At 38.6% G+C, this 24,167-nt stretch overlaps 1 protein-coding gene across 1 annotated transcript; it reads left to right on the top strand.

Annotated features, from left to right (window-relative positions):
• Positions 1–1,854: 1,854 nt before the first annotated feature.
• On the top strand, positions 1,855–23,872 carry NAF1 (nuclear assembly factor 1 ribonucleoprotein). Its single transcript, XM_008493877.2, has 8 exons — positions 1,855–2,243; positions 2,730–2,871; positions 7,372–7,465; positions 10,655–10,737; positions 11,775–11,935; positions 13,525–13,576; positions 20,926–21,031; positions 23,133–23,872. The coding sequence occupies exons 1-8, from the start codon at positions 1,909–1,911 to the stop codon at positions 23,537–23,539; spliced, it is 1,380 nt and encodes a 459-aa protein (XP_008492099.2). The 5' UTR covers positions 1,855–1,908; the 3' UTR covers positions 23,540–23,872.
• The last annotated feature ends 295 nt before the right edge of the window (positions 23,873–24,167 follow it).

Raw genomic sequence — 24,167 nt, forward strand, 5'->3', positions numbered from 1 at the left:
GACAGTGAAAAAAATACAAATGACCATAATGTGCCTCTTCTGTTTGACACATACATACTTTTGATAGATGTAAAAAAAAACCCCACATCCAAACAATTTAATTATGTTATGCAGGTACTTGGATGTGTTTAATCTTCATACAAAATAAATTCTGCTGGTTGCAACTGTTGTCTCATGGTGCAGATGAAGAATGGAACCACCAGAGAAAGACATCTGCCTGTCAGATGCTCCTTTCAGCCTGCGTGGGGTACTTGAAAAGCACTCTTATAACAATTTGTTCAGCATCTCTTGGGCATTCTGGAGAAGAATGAAGAGTTTTGGTTGCTGCTCCAGAGCTGGAGAGGAAATTTTTTACACAGTAAACATACTCTCCCTTCTACTCTTAACAGATATTCAGGTCCCAGTCCTTTTTGGTGCATTCAGCATTATCACACATAGCTCTTCTGTGTATTTTATGTATGGACAAGTGTAAGGTTGGTGCAACCCCAGGCACAAATACAGTCTGGGATGTGTGTGTGTGTGTGTGTGTGTGTGTGTAATGGATAAGAGAGCATCCCTGAGGAAAAGGACTTGGGGGAAGGTAGTAGATGAGGAGTTCAACATGAGCCTCCAGTGTGTACTCGAAGCCCAAAAAGCCAACTGCATCAAAAGAAGCATGGCCAGCAGGGCAAGGGATGGGATTCTGCCTCTCTACTCTGCTCTTGTGAGACCACACCTGGAATACTGCATACAGCTTTGGAGCACCCAGCACAGGAAAGATACAGCCCTGGTAGAGAGGATCCAGAAGAGGACCACAAAGATGATCAAAGGGCTGGAGCACCTCTTCTATGAAGAAAGGTTGAGAGTTGGGGCTATTCAGCCTGGAGAAGAGAAGGCTTTGGGGAGATTCTAAAGAAGCCTTCAAGTACATGAAGGGGGCATACAGGAAACCTGCGGAGGGGATTTTCACCAGAAAGGACAGTGACAGGACAAGGGGTAATGGTTTTACATTGAAAGAGGATAGATTTAGGTTAGATATTAGGAGAAAATTCGTCACCTTGAGGGTGAAGAGACAGTGGAATAGATTGCCCTGAGAAGTTGTGGCTGCCCCCTCCCTGAAAGTGTTCATGGCCAGGTTGGAGGGGGCTTTGATCAGCCTGGGCTAGTGAGATCCTTGCCCATGTAGGGATGTTGCAACTAGGTGATCTTTAAGGTTCCTTCCAATCCAAGCCATTCTGTGATTCTATTATTCAAGTTGCGGCAAGTGATGATCTTAGGAACGTAGCTAGTTTTTGTAAGAGCTAGGGTTACTACAGTACAGTTAGGTAGTACGATAACAATTTGGTATTATCAAGTTTTCTTAAGTTTTAAGTTCATTACATAAATCTATGTTGACAGCACATTTGCGAAGTACCAGAACTGCCCCACCCAGTAACGCCTCACCAAGAGCAACAATCACCTCCAGCTTTGTTTTCCAGGCAAGCCTCGTAAAAACTAAACCGTGGTGTTTGATTTAAATTACCAACAAAACTTACCACGACTTCAGCAAACAAGGCTTTAAAAATGTACAACGGAATTCATCACTGCGACTTTGCATCATTTTTTTCTATCAGAACGGCTTATTTTCACGAAGGCCCCAGACCAACCAAGCACTCCACACGGCACCTCCGCCACCTGCAAGCACCCGCAGCGCCCGGCAGCCCCTCTTCCCCTCCCACCGCCACCGCCCCGGCCATTTCTCGCACCGCCCCGTTGCGTCCAGGGACGTTGCGTAACGTCACACGGCAGCCCCCACACTCCCTCTCGGACCGCGCTCCCCGTATCCACGCATGCGCCCTGCCCGACCCGGCAGCGGGCAACCCCAGCGCTCCGGAAGTAGTGTGTGGCGGGGCCGCGTGTGGCGGTTGTGGCGCGCAGCCCTCAGACGGGATGGAAGCGCAGGGGGAGGTGATGGCGCAGCTGCGGAGCCTGGGGTTTGAATCCTCCACTGCTCGCCCGGCGTCTGGCGAGGAGCAGGCGGAGACGACGGAGGGGTTGCCGGGCGAGAAGAGGGCGGCGAGCATGGAGGAGTTGCCCGTCGGGGAAGCAGTGGTGAGGATGGAGGAGTTGCCGGGCGAGCAGAGGGCACCGGTCGCTCCGAGCGGTAGGAAGGTCGCTGGGGAAGAGCGAGCCCCATCGCCCCCCGCCGAAGGATCGCGCTGCTCCCCGCTGCCTGCGGGACCCAACGAGCGTCCTGCTGCCGCACCCTCTTCGGACTCGGAGAGGTGAGTTTAGCCCTGGGATCGTTAAAGATTGCATTATAAGCCTCCGAAGCCGTGACTGTAAGGATACAGCATTTAACGAAAACGTGAGTTGGATGGTGGTGGTTGTAGAGTGTCGTGGTTGGGCCACCGTTACCATTTGAATCTCTTTTTGACATGATTGTAACAGAGTGCTCCTTCACCATTGGTGACAAAATACCAGGAGTCTTATTTCTGAAAAAAATGAAATGAGCCATTGGAGTTTTAGCATTTGCTTTGAGCTGCTGAAGCTGCTGCTCTTCTGAGGGTTTTTGTTTGTTTTGTGATCTTGTACTTTTGGTGATCTTGGCTTTTAGGTTCAGGAAAGATTGCTGCTCTTCTGTAAACAAATATATACAGGTAAGAAAAATATATCTGGTAGCCAGAGGTATCTTAGTAATGTGTAATACAGACGCTCTTTATCTGTAATGCAGAAGTCTATATTCTAACTTCCATGTTTCTTTCATTTAGTGATACGGATTCAGATAGTTCATCAACTACATCCTCTTCCTCTTCATGTTTGTCTTCAGCAGTATCTGATGAAGATGATCACACAAATGAGAAGGATAACATATCTTACTGTGTTAAAACAAAAGATGAATTGCCTGTTAATGTAAGTACAATGTATTATCTTTTTAAACCTTTTCCTAGTAACCCAGTATAAGTTAAAATACTCCAATATGATTTAAGTCATTGCAGTAGCTAGTGATTTAATGTATATTTTTACAGTAGTTAAGGTATAGCACAGGTAATAACTTAGAATGTGTTATTTCATTATTTTAAGAGCTCTCTGGGGTGAGGTTCATAACTAATTTTACATTCATATTTGTATAACAGTTGTAATTAGTGAAAACAAATAAGTGTCTGGATAAAGTTGTGGATATTTTAGTTTATTTTTTATTGGTTGTATATTGTAGGCTTTCATCAGCCTTTCTCTGTGTGAGTCTTTAAGGTCTGCCATGTCTTGCAGACATATTTCAAATATGTTTAGGTAAAGATTTATGTTGCATTAAGCCTTCCTGAGGTCCAGATTGCACTGAGTCTACTCACTTAAACAAATATCAGAGTTGTTGTAAAAGTGCATTGTATGTGTTTTATTCTACAATTTTTGTCATGGTACTCTTTTATGTATTGCGGATCAGAACCTTAATTTGCATCAAGATGTTGGTTTTTTGTTTAGTTTTCATTAATAATGTACTCATTAAGTATTGCTTCCCGTGCTGTCCATCTGAAAGTGTTGAGGGAGCTAGCAGAGTAGTTCACCAAGCCTCTGGCCATATCTACCAACACTCTTGGTTAACAGAGTAGGTCCCAGATGACTGTAGGCTTACCAATGTGATGCCAATCTACAAGAAAGGATGGAAGGAGGATCTGGGAACTACAGGCCTGTGAGCCTGACCTTGATTCCTGGAAAAATTATGGAGCAGTTCATACTGGGCACAATCACATAGCAAGTGCAGGACACCCAGAGGATCAGTCCCAGCCATTGTGGGTTCAGGAAAGACAGGTCCTGCTTGACCAAACCTGGTCTCATTCTATGGCCTGGTGACCTGCCTAGTAGACAAGAGGGAGGCTGTGGGCACTGTCTACAGGGACAGAAGGCTTTGACACAGTCTCCCACAGCATTCTTGTACAGAAGCTGATGGCTCATGGAGTAGCGTGGCCAGCAGGAGAAGTGAAGTGATTGTGCCCCTGTACTTGGCATTGGTGAGGCCGCATCTTGAGTACTGTGCTCAGTTCTGGGGCTGTTGCTGCAAGAAAGACATTGAGTTGCTGGAGAGAGTTCAGAGAAAGGCAACCAAGCTCATGAAGGGTCTGGAGAACAAACCCTATGAGGAGAGGCTGAGGGAACTGAGAGTGTTTCGTTTGGAGAAGAGGAGGCTGGGAGTAGACCTTAACACTCTACAACTACCTGTAAGGAGGTTGTAGGAATGTGGGTTCTGGCCTCTTCTCTCAAGTGAACGATGATAGGACTAGAGGAAATGGCCTGAATTTGCACCAGGGGAGGTATAGAGTAGATCTGAGGAAGAATTTCTTCACTGAGAGAGTGGTTAGGCACTGGAATGGGCTGCCCAGGAAGGTGATGGAATCAGTCTCTGGAAGTATTTAAAAACTGTGTAGTTGAGACACTTCAGGATATACTCTAGTGGGTTATACAAATGTTGACATATATGCATTTTATTTGGCAGGGAGGTGTGGACAGTTAGATGTGGTCATCTTAGAGGTCTTTTCCAACTGTGACAATTCTGTGACACTGTTTCTCATCTCAGAATTAAGAGGTTAAAAGGAATGATTTTTAGTACTAATCTTCTAATGGATTATTAGTTATGCATCATTTGTACAGGATTACAAAAAGAATAATGTAGCACTGTAATGTCAATTTACATGAACAGCATATGTTTATATGTTATTCTTGAAGTTCTTTTCCCGTCATAAAATGCTTTCTAGAATGAGAAACAAGTCAGAGAATCGCAGAGTTTGGTTTGGAAAGAACATTAAAGATCATCTAGTTCCAATCCCACTGCTTGCACATCCCACTGGACCAGGTTGGTCAAAGCCCCATCCAACTTGGCCTTGAACACTTCCAGCAATGGTGCATCCACAACTTCCCATGGCAACCTGTTTGAGTGTCTCACAACCCTCATAGTGAATTCTTCCAAATATATAATCTAATCTACTCTCTTTTGTCTAGAAACCCTTTCCCCTTGTCCTGTCACTACATGCCCCTTTAAAAAGTCCCTTTCCAGATTTCCTGTAGGCCTCCTTCAGGTGCTGGAAGGTCTGTAAGATGTCCCTGGAACCTTCTGTTCTCCAGGCTGAACAATCTCAACTCTTTCAGCCTATATTCATAGTAGTGGTACTCCAGCTCTCTTATCATCTTTATGGCCCTCTGCTGGACTTGCTCCAAGAGGTCTGATGAAGGGTACAGGAAATTATTAGGTAGAGGAAAAAAAAAACCTTAAAGAGCAGGTGCATTTGGATATATTTACTTTTTTTTCAGTGCTTTGTAAGAGTTTGTAATGAAGTGGTAGACGACTGAAAATGAGATGAGACATTGACACAGTTTAGTATTAGCAATAGCAGGAGATAGGGCTGTGCTAATTCTTAAATGGTTGCTCTAGACACAGTTGAAGTAAATAAAAGCTCTTAAAACATTCTTTTATCCCTGAAATTAATTGAAGATCGAGGAACACACATAATGTGTGTTGAAGGAGTAAAATCAGGTCAGTTCCTGCTTACCTGCACTTGGTTTTGAAGCATAGGATTCTAATAGTAGAACCCTTCAATGCTTCTATGAATTTCTTTTTATAGCATTGGACTTCTAAATAAAAATACTTGCTCAAATAGATGGACTTAGCAGGTTTTATTTACCTTTTATCTCATTTAAATAAAATTCATGTTGATCTGAAAATGCTTTATCTTCTCTTTTTTCTCTTTAGCTAAATATCTTCAGATCCAACAATTTACAACTCTTCTCCCTTTTAAGTACTAGTCTGATTAATTTCATTGGTTCAACAAAGCTATGATTTTTTGACATTAATAGTTACTAATAGCTGAAGTTCTAGCATAATATTATTTACTGTATCTTGTACTAAGCTAGTCTCCAGTAACAGAGTTACTCTGTGTCAGAATGTTTCAGAATGTCTTATGTAAATTTGATGGAATACAATTTGAAAATTAAAATGTATCTGTTAAAAATGAAACATGATGATTAATCGGTTACCCAAAAGTCTCTAATAATAGCTAGCTTGCTAGGGCATGAATCCAAGATAAATGATTAAAGTATTTAACTAAAATATGTGCTTAGGGCATAAAACCTAGACACTGAGTGTTAGTGGGAATATTTTAGAAATCTTGTGCTTTGAAGTATCAAAGTGGCAAATATTGCATGTAATATGGCAGATTGTAGGGTTTACCAATTTGAAATTTGTAATCAAAATACTAGGTTCCATCCTATTGGTCTTTGACTTGTGCGAGCATCCATGACTCTGTTAATTCTTAGCAATGAAATTGATTTAGCGTTGGAAAATATACTGTCCTGTAGAAGGGCATGGTGTTTCCATCTTGGCTTTAATGCTGTATTTTATGATCTGGGGAAGTACTGGCACCTGTTTGGTCTTTGACTTGCCCTAGAAGCCTATGGAAAGCTCTTTTGTTAAGAATGAAGTTTTGTTTCGACAGGATGAGATTTTCTTTTGGAGACTGATTTTTTGTGGTCCAGAAATGCAGTTCAGTGCTAAGATTTGGACTCTATCTCCAATGTTGAATTTGAAGTTAGTTCTTAGTCAAGTTGCCACTATCCTTTATTCCATATAGTTCATATTGAATTCACAGAAGAGTAGTATTTGTGTAGAAATGTTAGTTTATAAGAAAACTGGAGGTAGATTGAGTTCTGTGTTAATCAGTCTTTGGTAGCAGGCTTTGATGCTTACATTTGAGGGGAGAAAAAGTTATTTTATATGAAGATATTATATTTTTATATCTGAAATTTGGTGCCTTCTTTGGCAGTGTTCTCTATGATTATCTTCTTACAGGAAACACAGCTTTATTACCTTTCTTTATATAGCTTGTTGTCATCTTTCTGTCTTCTATAATGGTCTCACTCATAGCATAAATGGCCAAACACCATTTTGTCAAATCAGATTATACATATCTGGTGTATCTCATACTATTTTATCTTTTGCTATGCATTTTTGTCTGGCATCACACATTAAATGTGGTTACAATTTTTGTCTGATTTTTTTTTTTAGTGGCTGATTATCTAATTATTGAGTTGCATGTTGAATTTACCCAACTTAAAAATTTTAAAAAAATGAACACAATGGCTGTTGTTTGTTGGTTTTCTCCAACTGAATAAAGTTTGCTTCCACTTCAGTTGCAACTGAAATTTGTAGACCAGTGTCTAAATAGAAAAGTTGTCTTTGAACATGACATACCCCAAAAATGAACTAATTTAGAGTTATTCTGAAAGAGACAAATTGGACTAGATTTTTTAAATCAATTCTTCAAAATGCTAGGAGGTTTTCTTGATTGTCAAATTTCTGCAGCAACAAAGTGATGAATGTCTTAGTGTGGTGAGTTTATATTCTGAACATTGAATTAATATTTTTAGGAACTGCCTCCTGTTGAAGATTTATCAATAATTCTGACTGATGATGTTGAACTAAAGCTCTTTGGGACAGTTTCCAGCATCATTGAGCAACTAGGTAGGCAAGATTTGTTCTTTTTATTTTTAATTAAAATAATTTCCTTGTATCTATATGTGAATTGTGTACTTAACTATTCCCTCAGAGTCTAAGTATTGCAGAATTCTATTTCAGAGGCAGTGGGTTGCTGAATGAGAACTCAGACTACCTGATGACATTTGTGTTGAATTCCCTTTTACTTAGTTTACGTCATCTAAAGGTTAAGATGGTATGACTACTATGTATTTGTGTGACTTTTATGTTCTAGTTTATTCATAAGGAAGGCTATGTAGTATGATCTTTATGGTAATTCTGGCAACAGTAAGATGGCAGGTTTGCAGTATTTTAAGAAATCTTCCAGTTGCACGTGCTATTTTTGAATTATCTCTGATGATACAGGAGGTGAATAGCTGAAAGTAGATATGCAATACAATTCTTTCCCAAGTGCTTGCTTGTTAGTATGTGAGGACAGGAAAAAAACTTGCTTCTTTAGCCAGTGTAGCAGTGCTTGTTTGGTAATTGGTATGTTAGGTATTCTGGGAGGGGTTCTTTGGGTTGCTTACTTTATTAATTCATCCCTCTTCTGGCATCTTGACCAAAGACAAGCTGCCAGCATCAGCAGTCATAGGAAAGCATGACTAGCAGGATTAGGTGCTGAAGTTTAAGCTTAATGGAATAGAGGCATACAATGGATGTAAGCTTAACTGCAGGTGATTTGCATTTAGGTGTCTTTTCAGATCTACCTGGGACCTCAGTTTTGCTGAAGCTGGTATTAATAAAATATTCTGAGTTTGTATAGAGGCTTATTTCAAATGTTTCCTTCTGCTTTTTTTCTGTTTTGAAAACCGTCCTTAATTTTTGCTCTTCCTTGGTGTGTATAAACATAAAATCCTGTCAATTTTCTGGTAGGTGAATTCTTCAGTCAGTATTCTATTTTATGTATTGAAATACATGGAGTGTTGAATTCAGGATTAGGTGATGGAAGTTAGAAAATGGACTAATAATCATATATGAAATAAAGCCATAGGAATGGAATAAATCCTCAAGATAGCTGCTTTATTTTTCTTGTACTTCTTCGCTTTATGACTTCTTCTTTCTACATGTTTAATTTTCTTTTCAGTTGGAAACCGGTGTTTGAGTGGCTGCAATTTCAATTATTTTGTGGCTCTATTAGGGACAGCTAGTTGTGGTTTGTTTTTTGATTTTTTAATTAAATTGATACACCTGTGTATTCCAGGTTTGTGTCTAGTATGAGGGGAGCTGAGGTCTCATTTGGACATTGCAAAGATTATTTTGGCACAACAATCCTGAACATGTACTGTCCTTTTGATGTCTCTGCTGTTCTCTGTAGCAAGTTTCAAAGTCCATCTGTCTGCAGTGTGTGATACCTCATAATCCCAAGTTGAAGTTAAAGCTAGAACAGCATAGGTTAATGCTTTAGAAGCAAAATGACAGTATTTTCTGTTACTATAATTTCTGCTTAGTGAATTGGAATTCAGTAGAACTTGAGCTGTGCTTGGCTTCTAAGTACTTGGAGGAAAGAAAAAATCACTGTATGGGATGTAGTCTTGAAAATAAACAGTCTTGGTATATATGAAAAACCTGCGCTGGGACTGTACTCCAGAAGAGTAGCAGCTGAGGATTTTGGGTTGGGGACAGAGGAGGTATAAGTCAAACAGGCTGTTGGTGATGTTTCTCCTGGGTTTCATGTGACTGTCTTGATTTATATTTTTATTATATTTTCCTCAGGCTACTGGAAGACTGGAGGCTATGTTTAATCAGTAAAACTGAGGGCATTTTCTGAGAGTTTTGGGTTTTCTGTTATTATGGTTTGTAGGTTGTGGGGTTTTTGTTTTGTTTTGGGTTTTTTTATACTAATGTATATTTCTCATGAGCGCTAAGCAACACATTGTGTTCTTTTACTGTATCTTACACGTAGGCATAAAATTAACTGATTTCCCTACTTCTCTTGAAATTCAGTGAACTATTAAACCTAAAGCATTGTCACAGACTTGCTTGGCATGTCACAAGGTGTTTGTAGATTGAAATAGTTGGAAAGCTGGAGTTGCAGCTTGATGAGATGTTTATTCCTTCAAATCCTGTTACATAAATTTAGCAGTGATAATCTTGTTAGGTTTTTTTTGACTCTGATATAAGTGCTTGAGTTTTGATGAAGAGGCACTGGGAGTGCCTAACCAAATGTTCTGTTGTTTTAGAAATAGAAAATATTACCCTCAAAACCAGAATTTTTAAGTGTAATGCTGCTAGACCTCTGTATTGACAGCTTTAAGCAAAATTTCTGCTGAATGTAAAGGAAGACCTGGTATTTCTGTACACTTAAGCATCAGATTTTAGCCACTACCAAAGACTGAACTATTCTGAAGATTTCAGTAAAGAATAACCATTTTATGTCTATGAATCTGGAAAGCCAAAAAATGAAGTAGCCTGTATATCAAATGATTTACTAATGGAAGAAGAACATAATTCCATGCCTGTTTATAAGGTTTTTTTACTTGGGTGTTCAGATTTCATGTTTTGAGCTACTAGAATGGCTTGCTTGCTCTCACTAGCAAGTATGGGTTCATACCATCCATACCATGGTTTAGGTCCAAATGTAGTGCGAGAGCCTTATATGACATCAAATTGCAGAATTGTGTTTCAAATTGTGTATCTGCATACATAAATGACACTACCAGTTGCTACTTTGACCAGACTGCTAGACATCTTTCATGTTCTGATCTCATTCTTATGACATGCTAGGGGAAGCTGTAACAAACAGCCATCTCCATTCCTTTTTCTGAGGAGAATTTCATTTGGAATGTCAAGGCAGAACAAGCATGGGCAGCTGCACTAAAAAACGGGTTATTGATGCTAGGAACCTGATAAAGAAACATCCTGGGTAACTGCAATAGGTATCTCACAAATACATATCTGAGACTTGTGTTTGGTACCTATAAATGAACCTCCTTTCCTTTCCCACCCTCAAGAACAATATATTTTGTAAACAAATGCAAATCTTGACACTCACATGTCACTGCAGTGATACTGTATGGTCTATGATTTTAAGTAGTTTTCTGTGTGTGCAGGAATTTTCAGGTGAAGCTCTATGGACTTTAATGGGCAAATCAGGATGTGGTTTGTTAAGCTTCTCTGCAGTGAACTACAGATTGCTTTTGAAATGTAAACTTCTCATTGATTTTTTTTTTCCAGTAATAATTGAATCACAGAAAGGCCTACCTCCAGTAAATGAGGAAAGCATCATTTTTAAAGAAGATCGCCAAGCAGCAGGAAGGGTGTGTGTAAAACAAAAACTTGTTGATCTGATTTAAAATTCAAAGTATTTTTTTGGTGTTCCAACACATAGTGTACAATGTCAACTAAGTGAAATGTAATGTTTCCTGGATATGTAATTTTTCTTTGTGCTTTCTTGCCTTAGTCATCTGTTGTGGTGGTTTGGTTTTTTTTTATTTCAAGAATTCCTAATTTGGAATTCATTGTATCCTTATAGAATAACATTATGTGATTAGTTTCTGCTGTTTTGTAAGAGTGCTTATAGAGGTTGCTTGCAGATATAGGATGTCTTGAATCACAGTCTATGCACAGTCTATTGCAAGGAGTTTGGGACAGAGATTGGATACGTTAGACTCAAGATTCAGGAAAAATATGGAATGTTTACATAAAAATCCTGTGAGCTTCCAATTTAAGGTCAGTGAGTGTTTTATGCAAGCATAATGAAGAATTTTGAGAGCAGTGTTGCACTGAATTTTGTATATTTTCTGGGGAAAAAAGGCATAATCCACAATGGTACTACTATAATATACTTGAATACTAGATGTGAGTGGAACAAAAAAGCATGAAATTTGATGTTCTGTACAACATCTCAGAATGCTCTCCACTTAACTAGGGAGCAGACAGGGAAACTAACATAAAGGGTCTCTTAAAAATGAACTTAAAAGAACTGGTGATCAGAAGATCCTTCCAGGTATAAGGGTTTAGCCTGGTGGAGGGAGAAGAATAGAGATTTGGCAAAAGGAAAGGTTAATATAAAGGAAGCAGATAGCAAAAGCCAGGGCAGTTTGAGTGGATGAAGGCACCATCAACATAAGAGAATACTTTTCCACATTATGACTTAAACAGTAGCTGGGGAAAATACACTGTCAACCAAAATGCAGTAATAAAACTGAAGCATGAAACTAACTTTACTTGATTCTACATTTTGAAAGTATATCAGAGTTCTTTAATGTAAAACATGCTAAAGCTTCAAGGTAGACTACAATGACATTAGCTATCTACTCTTGGTTGCTTATTTAAAATTTTGTTTGTGTTTCAGATATTTGAGGTATTTGGGCCCGTTTTACATCCCTTTTATGTGATAAGATTTAACAGCCCTGAGCATATCAAAGCAAAAGATATTAATGTGCAAGATCGTATGTATTTTGCTCCATCAGTGGAGGACTTCACCCAGTATATATTTGCAGAGAAACTAAAACAGTGAGTCTGCCTTCTTTTCTAATCTGATTATAATATATTTTTAATATAGATAAAAATACTGAGTTGAAATTGAACCTTGAGTGAGAAATTACAGGAATAATTATAGGAGTACACTTGACACTAAAACTTTTTTTAGATATTCTTAATTGTGTTGTAGTAACAATGTGGTACTGTTTTGCCTTTTCAGAACACTGCAGAGTAGTTGTAAACTACAAGCTTCTAATGGGATATAATTACTAAGCCTTAGTAGCTTCCTATTCAAGTTACTAAGTTTCCTTTCTTTTCATGTTGCTGCGTTTCCGAAAATATCATAAGCAGAAGAAAAATGCATTGATACTTGGCTTTTTCCACATGCTTTAATAGACATATACATGCATCAGGTTTAAAAGCTGAATTATAGGGATTTTGTTGTTCTTCAGATTCTTGTTTAGCTTCATTACTTACAATAAACTTGTTTGAGATCCGAGCAATTTTGTATTTATTTAGTATTTTTATTTTGCGTTACAGGGCCAGAACTGAAATTTAATTATCAATAAATATATTGTTCCTTTGAAGTAACAATTCTGTAGGAAAATTACCTACTGTAAATTTGTCAGAGGGGAGGGATTTGAGTGGCAATGTAGATTGATGTTTAGAAGCTTCTTAGCAGTGTTTGTGTATCCCAGTCTCACTGAGGAAATTAGTATGTATGAATTGTACTTTTTTTTCCATTTTAAAGGTAGTGTACTCAAAGATGCAGAATAATAATAAAAAGGGATAATAAATTACTGTTAAATGTTAGTGTTCTAATCACTGAATGAGTAATTGACTGAAATAACTATAGGTTAAAAAAGTTCTTTTTTTATACAGGCAACTTTGTCTCTTTATTAGGATTAGTTCTCATCTGACTGGCAAATTTCTTGGACTATAGCCAATAATATTCATGTCTGTATTAAATGAAATTCTGCCAGTATTCATACTGAAGAATTTTTTTCTTTAGTTGTGTGTGTGGCCAGGCCTGTGGGAGTCTTATTATTTGTTACACCTAGTTCTTTTTTCAACAAGTATATCTTTTTCCTTTCAGTGAAGACCACAATAGGTCACTTTAGCTGTTCCTTGGTTTGTTTTTCTGTGGCATTTTGTTGCCAGATGGTCTTTGATTTGAGCCATTAAACTTTGTTAGTACAGTAACTGCACATACTTTTATGATCTTCGTTCAGCAGCAGTAACTATGCTGTACCCAACATCTGAGACCTGAGACTCTTGTTCTAGTTTGTTACATGTATTGCAAGTAGGTGGGTAGAATGTTCAGTCTTAATGTGAAGCAGAAAGATTTTCCAAGTGACGTGTGGTGAAATCCTAAGTTGACATGGTTCACTTAGTAACATTAAAAAAACAAATATCTTTTCAAAAAAGACAGCTCTTGGTATAGGAGATCTGATGCCTTGAAGAAAGTGTTACCCTATTTGGTACAGTACAGTGCTTTCAGTTAATTTCTAAGGTGGAACATGTCACTGCTATGTAAATCCAACAAGATATTTCATAGCCTTCTTGCACCAGCTTTCTTCATCTTGATTTTTTAATGTGATATTTGTTTTTTTTTCTTTTAGGGAAAAAGGTTCAGATGCATCTTGGAAGAATGACCAAGAGCCACCACCTGAAGTAACTTTATTGTTTATTATTTTTAATTACACAAGATATATGCCAAATTTCTGTGCAGAGTTAACTAATAGCAAACTTATTTTTTTACTCAGACAAGAGTTGAACTGAAGGTTATGCTTTTCTTGAAGAGGCCTTAAATTCAGCATAGAGAGTACTAGCTCTGTTCTCAGCACATTTTTTAACATCCAGTTTTGAGAAGCAGTGCTTTTACCTTGCCTAATAATTTGGTTCTGCTATGGTATTTTTGTCCTTGCTGTTCCTTCACTGCAGTTTTGTCTTTCACCTTGCCACAAGCAATTGTTTGTCTTTAAAGGCCTGCTGGTGATCTGAAGACTCTAATGCTTGGGTGTTTGCTCTTTTATATTAACCTGACACCTTCTCTGTTGTATCTGTAGTAAGGATTCCCCACTGCTTCAGTAGTTTCATGAGAGGATATATGCACTTCCATACAAAGTGCATATAGTCAAACAGGATCACGTAGAAGTGAGAGCTTCTTTGCTGGTTTTGGTTGGGACAGAGTTAATTTTCTTCATAGGAAATGGGGCTGTGTTTTCCACTTGTGCTGAAAACATTGTTGATAATAAAGGGATGTTTTAGTTACTACTTAGCAGGCTGGCCAATGCATCAAGGTCTTTTCTGCTTCTCATACCACCCTGCCAGTAAGTAGTGTATGGATGCCAAAAAAATTGAGAAGGGACACAGGTGGGACAGCTGACCCCAACTCACCAAAAATATATTCTACATGACATGATGGGATGTCATACTTAGCAATAAACTAGAGGGAAAGTTGGCAGGGTATTGCTTCCTGGGGACTGGCTGGGCATCTGTTGGTTGACTGTAAGCAATTGTTTTTTTCTTTTGTCTATCTTGGGTTTTATTTCTCTCCCTTTATTTTCCTCTTCATCACAATTTACTACTGTTTCCATTAGTAAACCATTCTTATCTGAACACATGTACTCTTCCAGTTTTCTTCCCCCATCCTGCTTGGGGGGGGAATGAACGAGCAGCTGTGTGGCTTAGTTGACATTTGCAGTTAAAACCATGACAACTCCTCATGACCATTGCCATAATTTACTGTAGGGTCTGTAAAGATGTCTTCAGTAACATTCAGACTTTCTGTGCAATGCTCTGTAACCATTCTATCTATACTTTTCATGATTATTCTTATTATTGATTCTTCTTATTGAGGAATCGCAAGGTGTGTACTCTTGTATTTTCATGAAATTTGTTTTCTAGCTCAACACGAGTCACTACTTGCAATTTCTCTTTAAGCCTATCTTATCCAAAACAGTGAAAATTCCTAGAAGCCATACGTCTGCTGTAGACACATCTCTCGGTTGTCTTATTTTGAACCTTCTTGTTACGGTCCGAGTTATTATTTTATATTTTGATTGTGAGGAAAATTCAGCCACTACTCATAGACAACGTGTTGCCAAAAGTGATAAGATCCTTAACGCCCTGGAAGAAAAACCCCATTTGATTGTTACCGGGTCCTCTCGGTGAAGAGGTCCCAGGGTTTGAAAGGTCTGTGCTTCTAGGAGGAGGAGTTTTAATGCCTCATCCTGAGCTTGAGTCCACTCCCAGTGGCAGTGTTTCTTTAACAAGTCATACAATGGCCTAGCAATGATTGGCAGGTCAGGTATGTGCTTTCACTAATATTGCAAAGTTCCCATAATTTCCTGTAGTTCCTTTTTATTTGTGGGTGCCTTTATTTCTCCCAGGTGAGAGAGAGTATTTGGTGGTATATTCCATGTCCCACCTTTCCATTTGATTCCTAGAAATTTTGTTTCTTGGGAGGGAGGTTGCCTTTTATCTTTGGGAATTTCTATTTGTAAGCTCGTTAAGTGCCCAATTAGGGCATCATAAGCTGCTCTCACGCCTTGCTCATTTTGACCACCTATCAGCATATCATCAATGTATTGATAGATTTTTACATTTGGGTTGTTTTTTATTTCTGGAATATTTTCCAGCTTCTGTGCCAGAGCATGGTGGGCAAGTGTGTAAGAATGTTTGTAGCCCTGAGGCAACCTGGTGAAAGTATATTGTACTCCATCCCAAGTAAAAGCAAAATATTTTTGATCCTTGGAATCAATGGGAATTTGGAAAAACGTATCTTTCACGTTGAGAGATGCAAGCACTGGGTGCGCTGCCTCCTGGATTTCTAGCACCAGATCTGCAATGTTTGGGATGGCTGCAGTTAATTTTTCAGTATTAGCATTCAATTTTCTATAATCTACTGCCATTCTCCATTTGCCATTTGGTTTTCTTATGGGCCAAATTGGGGAATTGTAAGGCGAATGACAAGGCACAATTATGCCTCTTTGTTTCAGGTCAGAAATAACTTCTCTGATACCTTCTTTAGCTGCTATGGGAATAGAATACTGTTTAACGTTTGTAATTTTGCTTTGGGGGAGGTGAGGGGCAGTTTTTAACAGTCTTAACTTTAAGAGTGGAGGTGCCAAAATTCCAAAAGTGGACGTTTTCTTCTCTCCAGGATTGACCAATCAATATGTCCATTCCTAACAGATTGTAAGGAATGTTGTCTACTATCATTTGGGTTCGAATTAATTCTTCATCTCCCAGTAGCTTGAGGGAAACTTTAGCAGTTTTCTGTAAAACAGACTTTCCCAAAGCACCACTAACGAATATTGGTTTCAGAGAAGAACTAATGCCACATTTCTTGGCCACATCAGATTTTAGTGTGGAGATCTGTGTGCCAGTGTCCACTACAAATGTTACAGGGTAGCACTTTGGCCCCACAGCACAAGTGAGTTCCAAATCACTGTTTTTATTCAAGACCAGTCTTAGCACATTTTGCCAGTCTTTTGGAGGACTGGATATTTTGGGATTTGATTGTTCATTATTTTCGGACCAATCATTTTGATTTGTAGGGAGGGTTTCCCAAGGTTTATTCAAGTAGGTCAGTAGAATCTACTGAACTGGGATCAGGACCTGTCTCCTTTCTCTGCCGTCTTTTTGCTTTCTTTTTAGTAGCAGAGAGAGGGCCTTTTAGTTTCCCGATTTATGGGCATTTCCAGATCTTTCCCCTGAATTTGACCTGGCAGGATGCGTGAGACCCCCTCTCAATACATGGGGTTCTCCCCTTGCTATGGGGTCAGTGAAGCCCACACTATAAGCAGCTTGTTGGGTCAGGGACCATGGAGCTCTGGAATTACCAGTAATTAACATAACTCCAGAACCCCAGTGGCCTGACGCTTCTTTTTCTGATAATAATATGTGGCCTCCACCCAAAGATGAAACCCTTACCGCATAGTCTATGTCAGTTTCCAAAGGTAATCTGCCAAATTGTCTTTTTAATTGGCTCAGCTCCAGAGGAGAGTATGGAAATTCTTTATGGGTAACTTTTTTTTGTCTGGTGTCTAGCTCACGTTTATGTTCTGCTCTAATTACAGGACGCAGATGCTTATGTGTTATAGGCATGCTCTCATCTTCTGAACTATCAGAAGACTCATGGCAGGAAGAAGATTGTGTAGAGGCCTTCTCTCTCATTACAGCGAGCTGCTGGACCTTTTCCTCCAATTTATCAAATCTCTTAGCCCCAGATTTTATAAATGTGCTGACCCATTTGTGTAATTCAGCCATTTCTCCCTCAGGCGGGTGAACAGCCTGAGGGGGAGTTCGTGTTTGCTTGTTGGCAACTTTTGGCTGTGGCTTTGATTTTAAAATGGAGGGTCTGCTTTTCCCCCTTTTGGGTGCAAAACGCACCATTTTTTTATGGGGTCTTTCAGGAGGGACATACTCTCTATCGTCTGTTGTATATTCAGACATAGATGGGGGGCACTCCAGCATGGGATTAGGGTTAGTACTAATTTCAGAATTTTGCTCCCTAGAGTCCTCAGCTTCATCAGTTGTTTTTAGGAAATCCCCATATTCTACAAACATGCCACTTTCAAGATTTTCTAATTTTTGGCGCATTTCTTCTTTCTCCTGCCAAATTATAGCAGCCAGGATAAAGAAGGCACGAGCTTTGAAATAGTCTACCCTGTGTTTTTTCACTCGTTTTTTGGAATCTTTGTCAAGAGCAGAAGGATCGTCTAAAATTTTTACAGACTTAGCAAGGGCAGTAAAGTCACCATTGTTACAATTTTTGTAAATTAAATCGTAAAGAGTATCCTTCGGGGTATATATATGAGTTGTTAGGTGGTCCCAGAAGGGGCGAACCAGAGTATAGTCACGGAATTCTTCCTCCTTATAGAGGAAAAACAGTCTGGTTTTTACCTCCACTGGAGCTGGCAGAAAAAGCTATGGCCTCCTCAAAAACATCAACATCACCTCCCAGTTTGGTATCATCAGCAGACTTGCTAATGGTGCATTTAACTCTTGTATCCAGATCATTCATAAATATACCATACAGAGACAGCATTAGATTGAAGCCTTAGGAGCAGTACTGGCTGCCAGCTAGATGTAACTCCATTTGAGTCCTGTCCATTAGCCAGAGCACTGTTAATTTACTTACCCCATAGGTGGACAGCTGCCTGGAAGGATGCTGCGAAGAATGGAAACAATTTTCATGGTCCTAATCCCAGGCCAATTGTTCTGGCTTGAAAGAGAGATGTTGTGACTCAGGCTTGTCTGTGCTTGAACGTACGTCCTGTAATGATGCATCAGTCTGTCAATCCAGAATGTTGCTCTTTCCAATATGGTGAGGATGATGCATTTTGAAATACCTTTTCTTCTTTCCTACAAGTGGAACTGAACGGAGCAGTGCTAAATTGTCTGAAAGTTAGTGTTAGTTCTGTCTGTAATCATTGAATTACAGAATGCTAGAAGGGACTGGAAGGATTGGAAGGGACTTTGGAGGGAACCTCTAAATTGGCTTCCTTTCTTGGGGAGACATCATCTCACAGAGAACCATCATTTGAGAATTTAAGGTATTGCACAGAATTGAACTGTAGGAATGTGATCAGTAGGGCTTTGAAAGGCTGTAAACTTAAACTTTTGGCTAGTTTTACTGAGTATGATGTGTATGGGATGGAATGCTCTGTTTGGTCAGTTTTGGTCGTTTGTCTTGTCCACTCCTCCCTAAAGAAGGGTTTGAGGTATGACCCCTTTTCTCCTTTTCTCTTTCCAGAGCATAAGATGTTCATCAAAACTGAGCAGTGTCTTTGGTTCTGCATAATATTCTCTAGCAGTAAAAATAAACATAGAGCATTATCATTCCTAGAAGCAGACACTGACTGAGAAACTTGTTAATTTCAGCAAGTACAACTACTTAGAAGAAACTTAGCTGAAAGTAAGAGTACAAGACAGAAAATTAGCTTTTTCCTGGCTCAGACCAGGACAATTTCTTAATGATTTTTCTTAATACTGTTATCTTCAATTTAGAATTTGGTAGTACAGGGGTAACTTTAGGTTTACTCACTACAGAAAAGAAGGAAACTTCAATGAAGTCAGTGATGGCATGGGTGGGCAAACTTGATTGCTTTTTGTGAAACCTTTTCTTCTGGGGCTCTTCTATGTGATATGTCTGTGTGCTCTGTTTTGGAGAAAACACCACATCTAGCATCTTGTAATATGTAATTAGAATAATCTTCAGATAGTTCTAGCAGCCAGGAGTTTATGCTAAGATATCAAAACTGTGACAGCTGATGAGCTGATAGTGGCTTTTGCTGTGAAAGTAATAGCTGTTGATAAGGTTGCAGAATAAATTTTATGCTAGTGATGTTTGAAATTGTCTCTTACATCCAGATGCTTTTAGAGCTCTCAGCTGGCAGTTGACTAACTTTTCTGGCCAGCTCCTATGGCAAACTGCATGTAATTGTTGAAGTCGGTTCTTTTTTTTGATACTGTGAAGCTTTATTTTTATATGAAAATTAAATCCACCTTAGGCCTTGAATGCTTGCTGCTTGAAGGTGTCTGGTAAGCATTCCTTCTCTGGCAGGTTGTAATCAGCCCAGCTTCACTGTAGGTTCAGCAGTGCAGTCTCTCTTGGCCTTGTGTTTGGGGCTATAGGATTACAAAGGTTGTCTGAATGCTTGGAAAGGTTGTCTGAATGCAGGAAAAAGTAAATGCAATTTCTCAGGGAGGTGTCTTTCATGGAATGTCACTTGGAAACTGGAAATGAGCTAACAACAGAAGGTACTTCTTGGTTGTAATTTCTGCTCTACTGGGGGATGGCATATGGAAGTCCTTTAAAAAAGCAGGAGTTAGTGGAAGATTTTCCTTCATGGTATATGTTGTCTTGTATTTCCTTGTGACTTTTTTGAGTAAGAAACTAGTTATGTTGAAGAAGAGATAGTCATATTGAGAATTAGCTTCTATGTGGCTGGTTTTAGTGCAGTGGTTTTGACTTGCATGTTCTTTATGTACTATAGCTAAAGGCCAGTAAAGAGCAAAGCCATTACTTTCAGAATTGTGAAATTGGGGAGGAACAAACCCTGCCCCATTAAGTTGTCGAGGGAGCTGTTTTTCAGGGCAGTAATTATGGTGACGGGTTTCATTCCTGTCATAATTTTTCCTCATTTCAAAAGTAAATTAGGACTCTAAAGGTAGAAAACCCTTGTATAAGAGTTATAAAATGTTGCAGTGTCATTAAGCTCATGTAAATTACAGCATTCTCCAAAGCTAAAAGCTATTGCGAGTTTAATGGTAACGGTGTTATCAAATATACTACAGAAAATTATGAGTCAGAAGAGTAATTTTAATGTAGTTTAACTGCTGAGTTAGGTATTCATTGACAAATTAATTTTTATTAAAAACCATGTCTTGATTTACTGCGTCTATAGTTCATGTGTCAAAAGCCTTTTCTTTGCAGTAACTAGCCACCTAACTTGGAAATTTTTTCATGTATTGCTGTACTGCTCATTTCCTCTTGGTTTTGTCAAGAGCCAAGTAAATTCCATGTTTGTAAGGGTTTCTTCTTTGGAAGAGTGGAATGGAATCCCTAATAGACTTTCCATTGAGTTGCCTACATACTCTTTAAGATCTTCACTGCTGTTTCTGGCAATAAGCTGCAGCAGATACACTTGAAAAATCATTTTTAAGTGCTTGAATCTTTTGTATGTTGTGGAATAGTTGATTTTTTTCTTGCTAATATCTAAACAATGAGAAATTTGTGTTCAGTACTTGAATATTGCTATTTTAAGGAAAATTAGAAGGAATAACTGAGAATCATGTAATTGTCTTATGAGAATGCTGTGGAGTGTTAAGTTCTTGATTGGTTTGAGAAGCCAGCTGAACATATGGAGGCTGTTTGAATGCAAAATGAGAAAGGGCAGCTTTAATATTCTAAGCTGACTGCAGGATGGACTGTTTTCTAAATGATTTATTACTAGAACTGAAGTTCTCTTTGCAGTCTTTATATTGCTTTGTTCTCTTTTTTTAACCAGGTTTTGGATTTCAGTGATGATGAAAAAGAAAGAGAGGCAAAGCAGAAGAAAAAGAAGCCTCAAAACCAAGGAAAGAAGAAACTCAGATCAGAAACAAATGCTACAAGTGAGTGAATGCTATGGGAGAATGCTTTTATCTGGTAAACTTGAGTTCGAAGCACACAGTGATATCTGTCCTGATAATTGAGCTTACCTGCTGTTAATCAGCATTTCTGTGCTTTTCAAAATTGTATTGGTGATTTTGTGACTACATTTCTTATTTTTTTAAAAAGGAAAAGGTAAGTTTTTCTATCAAACTGTGGAAGGGGAGTGGCAAAGGAGCAGGGCAGTTGACAGAGGAGATTTAAAGCCTTTTGTAACAGTGACCACTGTCACACAATGAGGATATAGAACAGGTGCCACTTTTTGGAGTTTAAAGTTTACTTATTGTAGGAGTTACTGGGGTGCAAGTTCTGTTTAAGCCTTTCAGTACAGGGAGAAGATACAGGAAGGTCATGTACAATTTTTGGAAACACGTTGTTTGATAACTGGGGAGAAGGTACAAGTCTTAGATCAGGAATTTATTCTACTATCTGCAAATGAAACTCCTCCTCCCCCAATCCTTATAGATACTTCTTTAAAGTAACTACTGCTTGTGTAGCCCACTAAGTACTACTCTTTTTATCTAAAACTTATCTACTTATCTACTACTCTTTTATCTAAACCAATGTTTATCTAATAGTTTAATGAACTATGCATAGTTTTTCATAACATATACAGCCTTTATCTTCCTTTGTCTTGCTGTTGACAGAACTGTCCCAGGTTTAGGCTTGCAGCTATGCTCTGCGGTAACCAAATTTTCCTAGATGTCTTCTCTCATGCTTCCCTATTGACAAACTTTTTGCTTTTTTGTTGACATTTTGGTTGAATAATTTAAATTGCACTCCTTTTTCTCTGTTACCACTGATCTACTTCTCTTTGATGCTTTTTGTACCACATCCTTTAAATGCTTCTACCCCCTCCAGTCTTCCTCTTCTTCTCCTGAAATATGAGATTGCTTCAGCTGTTTGCAGCACTGTCCTTCCCTCCTTTGATTTTCATGGAATGAATCCCTCCATGAGGTTGCTGCTTTTCCTTTGTAGAGCTGCTAGAAATTGTGCCTCACTGAACTCTTTTTCTCTTGATCTAGAAAGTCAATAACTGTCCTGTTAACTGTTTTACTCTGTTCATCCCTTCCTTGTACCCTTTATAAAAGGCTGTGATCTTTCTTGGACTGCTTTCGCCCCTATAGTTATGCCAGTTCTTCCTTTAATGCTGATGGTTGCTTTGTCTCCTGGTTTCTACTTACATAGCATATTATGTGTTTTCTACATGTCCTTAATCTGACTGTTTAATGCAGTCCTGCCTTTCCCTGGCACTTGCTGAGGCTGTTCCATAACTGAAAACACAGTGGAAGAAACTGTTTCAGACTGTCAAGGGAGTACATGTTATGCTTTTATGTGTTTTTTTTATAAAATCTTTAATATTTTAGTGCTCCTCATTTTATATAGCACTTATCCTATTTCATACTCTTATGGTATTTATGTAAAGTGGCAGTACATTTGTTATGAACCTTAAATAGATGCTTATGTTGACCTGTACAGGAAAAAATTCATCTCCAGTAGCTGAATGCTGAAAACTAATTGGCTAAAGGTACAGACTGCCTTTTTTTCTCATAGAGTAAGTTAATTTTATTAGAGTTTGAATGACTTCTTGTGTCCCATGCCTGTGCTGTACTGCCAACTCAGGTGTGAAAGCTGTATGTCACTTTAGTATAATTCAGTGTTGATTTAGGTTTAGCTTTAAAATGTGTTGCTTTGAAATCTTGTTTTAAACGGAAGCTTTTGAAATACTCACAGTTTGAGAGTTCCTGTGATTCATTAATGCAAATCAAAGTGCCTGGAGGGAAAGAAACTGAAATTTCTTTTTTAATGACTGAATTTGCAACCCTCAGGATTATTCTTCCCATATTACTCTAATAAATCAAGATGAGTTACTAAGCAGCTGGCTTGTCAGTGTTATTTTGTTGTTTATGTATTATTTGCCAGTATTATTCACTGATGAACTTACAAGTCAAATTTTCTTGACTTCAGCTTGAGAGATTGATGAGGACTACACTTAATCTTTCCAAAATAATATTAAAACCCTGCATGGTTTTTCACTTACATTTGTTTTTGTTTTTTTTTAAGGTGAGGACAGAGGGCATTATCAGTCCAGGCAACCGCCTGCTTCAGGTTATTCAAGGGGATACCATAGCGGGTTCTCCAGGGCTCCTTGTCCTCCTCCATCAGGCCCACCAGGCTTTTTGAGACCACGAGTACAATCTCCACAACTATGCTCCTCAGAAAACAGAATACATCAGGAATCTCCAGTGTTTCCACAACCTTATAGAAGAGAGAATCCAATGATGCAACAGTACACCTTTCCTCCTCCAGCTTTTGGTTCTGTTAATGATATGCATCAATTCCAACTTCCACCTCCAAATCCGAATATGCTTTGGACAGGCCCAAACATGTACAACTCGTACCCGTTTTTACCGCCTCCGCTGCCACCTCCTCCACCTCCTCCAGATAGCTATCAGTTCAGGCCTTGCTAAGTTTCCATAAAGGTGGAATATAAAGGGAGGAAAAACAGGCTTCCAAGCCTGTATTCCCTTGTGTTGGAAATGCTTTGTTTTTCTGTGACAGCAGAACAAATGCAGAGTTTGATACTTTGTGGGACATACATAGAAAGCTGGTTTTTTTCTATATATATTTTCTATTTCAAAAAAGAATACTATATGATAAAAAGAACTGGACAGTAAATAGTGGCTTATTTTTATAGTATCTGCCAGTTTTGGATGATAAATGAGAACCTGTTGAACACTGGTATGTAGTGGTGAAAGTTTATTTTGTAGTAAATTTGTAATAAATTTAAGAGAGTATTGCTATCTGATACTGATGGTGTGTGTCGTGTAATTATTTTTAGACTGTCGCTTAGGCTAAACAAATTTTTCTCAATTTCTACAAATTTTCATATTGAATTGTATGGAAATAAGAAATCTGACACTTAGTTTTTAAGCTAGGTTTACCATTATTTTCGTAATGTATAAGTGTCACGATCTGAGTTATTATTTATATTCTGATTGCGAGGAAAATTCAGCCACTGCTTATAGCCGATGCGTGAATTTACAACAATAACAAGGCTTTAGAATTTAAACAAGTTACAAGGATTTATTTTAGGAT

This window comes from Calypte anna, chromosome 4A, assembly GCF_003957555.1.
Source record: "Calypte anna isolate BGI_N300 chromosome 4A, bCalAnn1_v1.p, whole genome shotgun sequence".
Taxonomy (NCBI): domain Eukaryota; kingdom Metazoa; phylum Chordata; class Aves; order Apodiformes; family Trochilidae; genus Calypte; species Calypte anna.